General features: G+C 34.2%; 1 protein-coding gene across 1 annotated transcript; it reads left to right on the top strand.

The window, feature by feature from the left end:
• The first annotated feature begins 297 nt into the window (after positions 1–297).
• LOC115877656 (ejaculatory bulb-specific protein 3-like) lies at positions 298–9,011 on the top strand. The gene is made up of 2 exons (XM_030893918.1): positions 298–643; positions 8,513–9,011. Exons 1-2 carry the CDS (start codon positions 451–453, stop codon positions 8,695–8,697), a joined length of 378 nt encoding a protein of 125 aa, XP_030749778.1. The 5' UTR covers positions 298–450; the 3' UTR covers positions 8,698–9,011.
• Positions 9,012–11,582: the final 2,571 nt, after the last annotated feature.

The following is an 11,582-nucleotide window of genomic DNA, read 5'->3' as shown; positions in this document are numbered from 1 at the left end:
TGGCGTAACATCTGGGCCGCTTCAAGTGAAACTAGTGAAACTTTTGAACTTTTTGAAACACCCTGTATACTTTATATTACTTCGTGAAATTTAAGTGTTAAAAGTTAAAAGAACTTTTATTGTAGAATATTAATTTTCCATTCCGAATATTAATTTTCCAGTAAAACCATTATCTAACAACAAAATAATGGCCTCTAAACTAAACAATAATCAAAACCTGGTCTGACATAATTTTGCCGGCACCAGTGACGTACCACAAACGTTTCGTTACGATAAATAAACGAGAACTTTCCCTTTTTTCGCTCAATTCGTCGAAACCGTGACGAAAGACGGCGACGACCGCAACTTTTACTTTCTTCGCCGCCTCGCAAATCGGACAACAATCGTCATTAAACGGCCAGAAGACGCATAGAACACTCAACTGCATCAGTCTTTAGTTTGGTAGTCAAGATGCGTTTGGCCGGTGCTATTGTATTTCTTGGTGTCATCGTAGCTCTGGCTTGGGGCCAGGAGAGTCCCTACACTACTAAGTACGATAACGTGGATGTGGATAAGATTTTGAAGAACGACAGGGTGCTGTCAAATTATATAAAATGTCTGATGGAAGAAGGGCCATGTACGCCTGAAGGAAGAGAATTGAAAAGTGAGTAGTACAGTGTTTTTTAGAATTTTCTTTTGTCTCGTTTTAATTTTTCATTTAGGTTTTTTATTAAAATAATCAAATTACAGACCGGGTATTTCTCAAAAGTGGTTCACCCCTATAACTACACACACCGGAAAAGTCTAGGGATATTACAATTTTATCCAGCCATCGTCAGTAATTTTATTATTTACATTTCTGATATAATAAAATTAAAATAAAGAAATAGTTTACAGACGTATTGGAAATAAAATTGCGAAATTTACCGAATTTTTCAAATTTACCTTGATTTTTATTGAACTCAAAAAAAATACACACATTTTTTTTTATTCTAAACTGTCAATTAAAAAAAATATTAACTTAATAAAGGGTATGGCCTCCTCTACTGTTTATTACAGCCCTACATCGTCTCTCCATGCTCCTGATCAGGTTGTCGATCTCTTCTTGAGGTACAGCGTGCCACGCTGCATTCACGGCCCGAACCAGATCCCTACGAGTTTCACGAGGCATACCCATTCTCAAAATTCTTCTTTGGACCGCGTCCCATACGTGCTCGATGGGGTTGAGGGCAGGAGATTGTGCCGGCCAGGGTAAGATGTTTAATTGATGAGCATTGATAAACTGACTTACCACTCTGGCTGTATGAGGCCGTGAATTGTCATGCATGAGAACGAAGTTTCTCCCAAAATTATTGGCATATGGTAACACGATAGGCTCAAGAATTAAATCACGATATGTGATTCCTGTTAGAAACCTTTCAAGAAAAACGAGATCGGTTTTTCGGCCTAACTGGACTCCTCCTCAGACCATAACTATTCCACCTTGATAATGGTGCACTTCCTGAACATGATCCAACAGAATAAGATTTTCCGGTTCTCCCCATACCCTAAGCTTCCTCGAATCCGGATGAATTCCAAAGCGTGACTCATCCGTGAAGAGAACATTGGCCCATTGTTCATTCGACCACTGAACATGATCTTGAGCCCACAAATATCGTACCTCTCGATTTCCTCTCGTTAAGGGTTGAGCTCTCCAGGGGCGTCTGCTTCTTAAGTTGACCTCTCTTAATCTATTGCGAACAGTGTCAGGACTAACGGTTACATTATGTGTTTCCTGGAGAATTAAACTAAGCTCTGGTGCTGTAAGAGTCGCTCCGCGTCGAGCATTTAATTGTAAAAAATGATCTAGCTGAGGGGTAGTAATGCGATGTCGCCCTGTGTGCCTTTCAGCAACATCACCACTTTCACGGTAGCGTGCACTTAATCGCGATATTACACTTTGCGTGGTATTTAATGCTCTAGCTACGTCGATTTGGCGCATTCCAGCTTCGAGCATACCCATGGCCCTTAGCATTTCGTCTCTGTTAAGATGTCTACGCTCCATAATGTCGTTTAATACTAAACAGAGTTATTTGAATGAATTCTGGCCAGTTATCATAAAAACATAGCCATCAGTACAGGTTAAATTCGAACAACTGATGCTAGGTGCTTTTTATACATTTGACAAAAAATGCACAAACACTTCACGAATATCCCAAATTTAGAAATAACTAGTGTGACTATTTCGTTTCAATCGAAGTAGAAAGAATCGGCCTACAAATGTGTTGTTGTTTATTCAAAACATTTATTTTTAACTTTAATAAAATTATATCCCTAGATTTTTCCAGTGTGTGTATTTTATTTTTTCAGATAATAGTTATTTTTTTATACAAGACGATAATGCAATTTTATGGTCGTGTATAAAATAATATTTTTTTCCATAGCGAGTTACGTTTTAAAAAATATTCAGAAATTATTATTTCAAGGAATTTATTAGAAAAATGTGCTGGGTTGGCGTTGCTTTCTATGTAATTTGACAAATAAATAAAGCTGTCTCTTTAATTGTCAGTTTTGAGTCAATATTTTTTAATTCTCTTTCGTGTCGATTGCTGATTAAATTGGAGCCAGAAATGGCTCAAAACGAAAGAAGTAAATTACCAACAGATATTCAGGCTGAGGCGACAAACGCCATATCCAAACTACTTCCAATTAAATCCCGAATAACTTATGAAAAGGAATACAAAAATTTTCAAAAATGGAAGCGATTAAAAAACGCGAGAGAAGAAATAAAGTTTTTAACCTATCCCCGCTGGTAAAGTATCATTTAATCTACCTTTGCGGTTAAAGTACTGTTTTATCTACTATTTTTGATATGGCAATTTTAACAGTTTCTATGGAAAAAAAATAATATAACGAGACTTGGTATGTTACAGTATATGAGATAAATTATATAGGATCGATTTTGACGTATTCAATTGTTTTCGGTCACTTCCTGTTTCACCGGGAATGGCTACAACTTTTGGTTTTTAAATGGCACCCTCGGTATTTTTTGCTTTATTCGATAGAAAATTACAATCTGAATAGAATGACATATCATATGTCAACTTTTCACATTCTCGCTTCAAACAATCGTATTTTAAATTTTAGTCTAGAATGCCATGGCTGTATTAAAGAACCTAATTTTTAATTAAGGAGCTTTGGAAAAATAGATTTGATCGTCTAATGTTTTTCGTATATTTTCCTGGCCGCTTGAAAGATGACCGAATGGTATTTTTAATCATGGCTCAATTTTTCAAATGGAACGGGGGTGGCTCATTAGCATATTTAAAAAAAATCATTTTTTACGAATAATTTGGTACCACATATTCGAGTCAAACTGTTGTTATATTTTATTTAATTTTTTCTTGGCTTTAGGTCAGGTAAACAATGAGAAAAACGGTTTTTTTATATTAAAAATTTCATTGACGTTTCGACCTGGTAGGGTCTTTATCAAAATTTATTACTTGAACGTAGATTTCGGCCGTTTTGTTTTAGTTTTTATTTTAATTTTTATTGTTTTCTTTTTACAATTTTATCTTTTTCATTCTGAAATCTTAGCGAAGAAAATAATCCAATATCTGTTTACCTGACCTAAAGCCAAGAAAAAATTAAATAAAATATATATTGAGAGGTCAAAGAAAAGAATAATAAAAAAAAACTGTTGTTATATATAGGTTGGTATATTTTGACCCCAGAAAGAGGATTATGAGGTTTTTTCGCAAAAAATTTAAAATTTGGAATTTTATGAAAAATTTTTCAAAAATTGTTTTAGCTTTAGTTAAAAAAACATAATTTTTTGATAATGTAACAACAATAATAGATTAAATTTACAAGAACGAAAACCCAGAAAGATCTAGTGGTTCTCAAAATTTAAGCAAAAAAGCATTTTTTTTTGGAAATTTTCGAAGTAAAATAACTCGTACTACCATTTTATGGAAAGCACTGTTCATTAAAATGCTGTATCCTATGTTATAGGGCTTGTTTCTTTCTACAATTTCCTGTCTCATAATGTACCGTTTGTGTCCGGCAAGGGTTCATACTTTCATAGTTGTCGATTTTCGAAAGAAATCAGTATATGTATATTATTTCGTATATTTTTCATTTTATTGATCTTATGGAAAGCACTGTTGATTAAAATGTTGTATCCTATGTTATAGGGCTTGTTTGTCTCTACAATTTCCTGTCTCACAAGGTATCGTTTGTGTCCGGGAAGGGTTCATAGTTTCATAGTTGTCGATTTTCGAAAGAAATCAGCACATATGCATATTATTTCGTATATTTTTCATTTTATTGATTTTATGGAAAGCACTGCTCATTAAAACGTTGTATCCATGTATATTTTCATGTTATAGGGCTTGTTTCTCAACAATTTCCTGTCTCACAATGTACCGTTTGTGTCCGGCAAGGGTTCATAGTTTCATGGTTGTCGATTTTCGAAAGAATTCAGTAAATGCATATTATTTCATATATTTTTCATTTTATTGATTTTATGGAAAGCACTGTTCATTAAAATGTTGTATCGCCTATGTTATAGGGCTTGTTTCCCTCTACAATTTCCTGTCTCACAATGTACCGTTTGTGTTCGGGAAGGGTTCATAGTTGTCGATTTTCGAGAAAAATCAGTACATCTATATTATTTCGTATATTTTTTATTTTATTGATTTTATGGAAAGCAGTGTTCATTAAAATGTTGTACCCTGTGTTATAGGGCTTCTTTCCCTCTACAATTTCCTGTCTCACAATGTACCGTTTGTGTCCGGGAAGGGTTCATAGTTTCATAGTTGTCGATTTTCGAAAGAAATCAGTACATCTATATTGTTTCGTATATTTTTCATTTTATTGATTTTATGGAAAGCACTGTTCATTAAAATATTGTATCCTATGTTATAGAGCTTGTTTCTTTCTCTTGTAAAATTTTAGACTTATTTGTAAAACAGAAAGAGAAAATATGTTTATTTTATCGAGAATATACAAACCCTGAAAATATTTGCACTTATTTAAGACTCACCCTGTATATTGTCGTGGCGCTAGATTGAAGTTTAAAATACTATGTTTTAAGAGGAAATGTCAAATGTTGACATATTGTGATACTTATTATTTTATTTAGAATATAATTGTCTATCAAATGAAGTAAAAAAATCAAGTGTGCCATTTAAAAAGTAAAAGTTGTAGTCATTTCCGATGAAACAGGAAGTAACAATTGAATACAGTCAGTCAATCCTAATTTAAATCATATACTTATATACCAAATTTCGTTTTTTTATCTGAAAAAATAAACAAGTTATAGAGGTGAACCGCTTTTGAAAACACTTGTTAAAGATCGCGCACACTATACCTACACGGACCGGCACGGACCAGACCAGTAAAATCTACCGGTGAAGGTGACCGTGTTATTTAATAGAGAAGAGCACACTAGACCAGTACCAGCACGTACCGCCACAAGCCACGACCGTCAAAACAGGTCGTGTCGGTCAGGGACAAATATGACCGGCAATATTTATGCCTGGTCGTGCTGGTCCGACCTAATGTGCGCACCGGCGAACCAGCATACCTCCACAAACATGCAAATATTGAAGGGTTCGTCAGTATTTCGAGTACGCTAGCTGGCTCAAGTCGTATGATGTAGGTTAGATTTCGTTTATTTTTGTTCGAACCTTTAAATCGTTTTAAATATGAATGAAGAAAAGCTTATTTTACTAGTACAAAAGTATCCAGAGCTGTGCGATACGAGCCAAGCATTTTATATATAGAGACCAAGAAAGAAAACATGCAATATGGGAGTCGATAGCAAAAAAAAATAATCAAATTTGATTTGTGACATTCGAAAATATTGGAAAAACTTTTCTTCGAATCTTTTTAATTCAGGAAACAAATGATGAAATTCGCCATATTGCTTTCTCTTTTGATTTATAGGGTGAACCCAAAATCTTCTTTTTTTCTTAGCTTCCTTCTCTTCCTCCTCTTCTTCACACAACATGGCTAAAATAATAATTTCTTCCTCTGAACTACTCATTTTCAATACTTTTATGTTGCACGCTCTAGTAGTTGAGCCTTGACAACTGTACTTTTTTCGAAACTCTCGCTTATGTTGCTGGTCTGTGGCGGTAAAGTGTGCGATGTCATGCAGGATGCAGGTTTGTGCTGTGCTGGTCCGTACTGGTCCGTGTAGGTATAGTGTGCGCGATCTTAGACATTATTTAAAATTACATATAGATTTTTCGTCAAGCCTTCACACATATCAAATATGGCATACACTGTTAAATATCAGATTTATTCATATCCTTAAGTAATTTTTAGCTTAAGCCGAGTACAAATAGCGTTGCGCATTAATGTTTCTTGTTTTTTAATTCTGGCTGCAACTTTTACAACATAAAAATGAATTTAAATTAAATTGGATTGCATCCACAGTTATTTTTTTTGTAATGTCTAAGATTTCCTAACTATACTCTAGACATTAAATTACGAGATGCACTATAACTAGATCTGTAGATAATACATTTTCTGACACATATTTTCCTTTTACGTCAAGTTTTTTTTACTCAATAAGTTTTCTGTCAATTCTATTGCCAACGCTTTGGCAGTATGAAGTACGACCTATTCACTGCCGCCATTTTGAATCAACTAGCAGAAGCCTTTTGATATGAAATGTGTAAATTCGGAATATGGAATATTGAGCAACAAGGACGTGACAGCACTTCATAGGATTATATCAAATGATATCGTATCGATTGTCGTATAAAAACTCGCTGCAGCCTTTTGTACTTAACAACACCACCATTGACGTCGTAAAATCTGTAAAATTCTTAGGGCTTGTTGTAGACATATCGACGCTTTGTCGAAAAAATTAAGCTCTATCTGTTTTGCATTGAGATCTGTTTCTAAGGAGCTTAACTTGTCAGTGGCTAGAACTGTTTATTATGCACTTTTTGAGTCGCATCTCAGATATGCCCTTCCGTTCTGGGGTACGTGTTGTGCGACTCAATTTGACCGCATTTTCAAGCTCCAGAAGAGAGCTGTTCGATATTCACTGGGATTAAACAGCAGAACTCATTGCCAGGACTTTTTTAAAAAAATAAAAATATTAACTCTTCCTTCCTTATTTATAGTTGAATATGTTTGCCTAATACGTAAGCATGTATCAGCTTCTCAAGAAAGGCCATCTCACACTTATCCACTCAGGAACGCGGAACAAGATCTTTATCTACCTACTCCACGCTCAGAGTTAGTTAAAAGTTCAATATTATACAATTCGAAAAAAAATGCACAATCACCTGTCATTTGAAATCAAATCCATAACATCATTTTCTTCATTTCGAAATCTTATTTACTAGACAGGGCTTTCTACGCCGTAAATAACTTATATTTTGATAATCGAATTTGATCTTGTAAACACTGGTCTTTCTCAGCCTGGTTCCATCCAGTGTTGGATATAGGCCTCTTCTAGGTTTTTCCATGCTTCGCGATCTCTAGCCAATCTTATCCATCGTCTTCCCGCCACTACCCTGACGTCATCCACCCATCTCTTTTTTGGTCGGCCCACACTCCTTGTTGTTCCCCTAGGTCTCCATAGGATTGCTTTTTGGGACCATCGGTCTGTATCCTGTCTTGCCACATGTCCTATCCATTGCCACTTCAGACTTGCCACTCTTTTAACGACATCTATTAATTTTGTTTTTTGACGTATGTGGGTATTCCGTATTTTTTCCCTAATGGTGACTCCCAACATAATTCTTTCCATGGCTCTTTGTGCTACTCGTAGTTGTTCTGCTGTTTTTCGGGTAATTGCCATAGTCTATAAGCCATACGTAAGCACAGGTAGAATGCAGCTGTCGTAAGCCTTTTTTTTAGGTTCATGGGCACCTTTTTATCCTTGAAAATATCGCTCATATTTCCAAATGCTACCCATGCCAAATGGATCCTGCGTTTGATCTCCGTATGTTGGTTTTCCTTTCCCAGCTTGATTTTATGACCTAAATATATATAATGGTCTACGTTTTCAATAATAACGTTGTCTACGGTAATGTTATCGATATTGTTGCTCATTCTACAAACACTGGTCTAATGTTTGCTATTACTATATTTACCAATGACATCGAAATAAATCTATTTGAAGTTCATTAATATTTACTATAAACTTACTAAATATTTTTGAATCGTATTTTTATTTTTTTTATTCTTTGACATTGTAAACATTTATAAATGTTTATTTTTAACAATAAGACTGACAATGTAATTTGTATAATATTTTGTATTCTCTTTTGTTTGTTTGTTTGTTTACTTTGTTTGTTTATTTTTCCTTTGTCTACAGATTGTATGTTTTTTGACAATAAAGGCATTTATTTATTTATGCTTTCAAGTCAGTTAATTTTCTGTGACTTGACCAATTCATTTGACTCCTGAAAACGAATCATATCACAGTATTGTTATCTGTGATATTAGATCTAAGTAGTTGTATTCAATATTAAATCAATATTAAAAAAGAAAAATTATTGAATGTATATTATTTCATTTCCAGAAACATTACCAGATGCTCTCGCCAGTGGATGCACGAAATGCAATGAAAAACAAAGAACCAACACCGAAAAAGTCATCAGGCATTTGATGAATCGAAGGGCCAAAGATTGGGAAAGACTGAGCAAAAAATACGACCCCGAAGGTGTATACAAAGCGAAATACGACCCTTTTGCCAAGACTGCTTAAATATAAATGAAAATCCCTTATGATCGAAAAAAAAGGGTGCCCAGTTGGCTTGAAAATGACGATATATAATATGACGACCCTATATAATTTTATATACAAAATATTAGCGATCTTAATTTCCAAGCCCTCTGTGGCGCCGCTTTTTTTCGATCATATGATATAGTGTATTCGTAAATTAGATCTGGCAGGTATTAGATTTCAGTTTCCGAATATATACTTTTATAAAATTTTGTTAAATAAAAAAAAATTAAGATACATGTATATTGCAAGGTGTGATATCAATTATAATGATTTTAATAAACTATTTCTTTTTATTCCCGTTGTTTTATTAAAAACTGATTATTAGCTGTGCAAGGAGAAGATCCATGACAGTGACAGATGTGTCTGTCATTTTAATTCACAAGTAAATTGAATTTTCTGTCATTTTTGGATGTCTATTGTCAAAATAATTTCTCCTTCTCGTATGACAGAGTTTACACAGGGTGGGTTTCAAATAAGTGCACATATTTTCAGGACTGGTAGACAGGGTTCGGAAAACTACATGTTACTTATAAAAACTACATAAACTACATTACATGTAGTTAATGTAGTGTATGTAGAGGGTGTAGTTTATGTAACAATATGTATGTAACTTTCAAATATCAAAGGTTTGAGGTGAGGTTATAATAAGTTGAGAAGCTTTAGAAAACGCATAATGTATTTAAGAAAACAGAAGAAATATGGCTTTAAATCAGGGTTGGCATGATTTAAATCAAATGTTTAAATCATGATTTAAATCGTGATTTAAATCAAGTGATTTTTTAAATTTTAATCAGGTGATTTAAATCAAAAAAATAATTTTATTGAAACTTTATAATAAATCAAAAAATAACCGTAAAAATTATAAAAATCTGTCCTAGAAAACTATAAAAAATATTTCTATAACAGATATAACAGATGAGTCCATAAGACCGCTAAAATTTATGTATACCTAAGTGACAAAAATTCGCTGTTCGAATACATATCATTCGCACACTAGTGCCAGAACTAGGTTCTTCTTATATAGAGACTATATCTTCATTCCCGAAAATCTATAATCGTTGTCAGAAAATATGTTATTTTATATATATATATTTTGAAACGTTGGTATGTTTCCAAATTCTTACCGACCTTTTTATTTGCAGTAAGTACACTTTGACGTTAGATAATACTAATTATATAGGTCTCGTCTCCATAAATAAGTACAATGTAGTTCCCTTTTCTCCGTGCGGCGACCACACATTTTAAAGCCTAAACAAACAAATTTCAACATGCCCCTCGCTTCCCTGCTCCCTTACCTCATTACATGCCCTTGCATCATTTCTTATTCAGTCTTTTTTTGTGTGCGGTACGACCTACATCGAATATCGCGTAAAAGATATCGATCGGCTCTCGCCCAGTAGAGCGGAGTGTTTTAGATTATCTTAAACGGATGGATAAGCGATTAAAGTTATTAGAAAATAAAAACATGCGTAAAAGAAAAAGATTAGTGACAAGTTTGGAAGAGGAAAGTGTAAATAAGTTTTGAGAGGCAGGCGAATAGTAGTACTATTCGCAAGATTCTGAGGGACGAGATTAGAAGCAGTGTTTGAGATGTTAGGAAATAAAGGTAAATAAACATATAACATATACATATACAATACCTGAATAGTAGGGGAAATTTCTTCTAAGCTTGGGTATATATAGGTATTGTGGGTGAATACCTTAGTGTGAATGCTTATATTATCTAGATTTTTCCACTTATGCTTATATTACACTAATATGGCAGAGTCAACGTTGGTGGTTACTCTAGCTTGGTTTATAGGACATTAAAATTTATTCACGTTAATTGTAGCGGGAGTACAGTGGTGGTTACTCTAGCTTGATGTGTAGGTATTGTTGGTGAATACCCCAGTGAATGCTTATATTACCTAGTTTTTTCCCACTTATTACATTAATACAGCAGAGTACGTTGGTGGTTACTCTAAGCTTGGCATATATGAATTATTGATGAATACTTATCGCATGGCTGTCTTATTATACTAATATGGCAGATTACGTTGGTGGTTACTCTAGCTTGGTTTATATGGGACATTAAATTTATTCACGTTAATTTGTAGTGGAGTACAGTGGTGGTTACTCTAGCTTGGTGGGTAGGTATTGTTGGTGAATACCTCAGTGAATGCTTATATTATCTAGTTTTTCCCACTTTTACAGTAATACAGCAGAGTACACGTTGGTGGTTACTCTAGCTTGGTTTATAGGACATTAAATTTATTCACGTTAATTGTAGCGGAGTACAGTGGTGTTTGCTCTAGCTCTGGTGGGTATGTATTGTTGGTGAATACCTCAGTGAATGCTTATATTATCTAGTTTTTCCCACTTTTTACAGTAATACAGCAGAGTATGTTGTGGTTACTCATTTTAGCTTGGTATATATGTATTATTGGTGAATATTTATCGCATGGCTGTTCTTACTACAATAATATGGCAGAGTACGTTGGTGGTTACTCTAGCTTGGTTTATAGGACATTAAATTTATTCAAGTTAATTGTAGCGGAGTACAGTGGTGGTTACTCTAGCTTGGTGTGTAGGTATTGTTGGCGAATACCTCAGTGAATGCTTATATTACCTAGTTTTTCCCACTTATTACATTAATACAGCAGAGTACGTTGGTGGTTACTCTAGCTTGGTATATATGTATTATTGGTGAATACTTATCGCATGGCTGTCTTGCTTTTATTTTCAAAGTTGGTAGTCCCATAAGGGCACGTTGGTGGTTGTCCTTATGGAGTGACGTTTTGCTAAGCTAGCTGTATAAGATTTATAAACTCCTTAAGCATGAGTTAGCCCCCAATATGTGTTTACATATCATAATATTTTCTTAT

This window comes from Sitophilus oryzae, unplaced genomic scaffold, assembly GCF_002938485.1.
Source record: "Sitophilus oryzae breed Bouriz unplaced genomic scaffold, Soryzae_2.0 scaffold_1496_pilon_pilon, whole genome shotgun sequence".
NCBI lineage: Eukaryota > Metazoa > Arthropoda > Insecta > Coleoptera > Curculionidae > Sitophilus > Sitophilus oryzae.
This window is presented reverse-complemented; position numbering and strand designations above follow the sequence as displayed.

Coding starts and splice junctions, on each gene's coding strand:
- LOC115877656 (XM_030893918.1), top strand. CDS start 451: ATGCGTTTGGCCGGTGCTATTGTATTTCTTGGTGTCATCGTAGCTCTG. Junction 644..8,512: donor TGAAGGAAGAGAATTGAAAA/GTGAGTAGTACA, acceptor TTTCATTTCCAG/AAACATTACCAGATGCTCTC.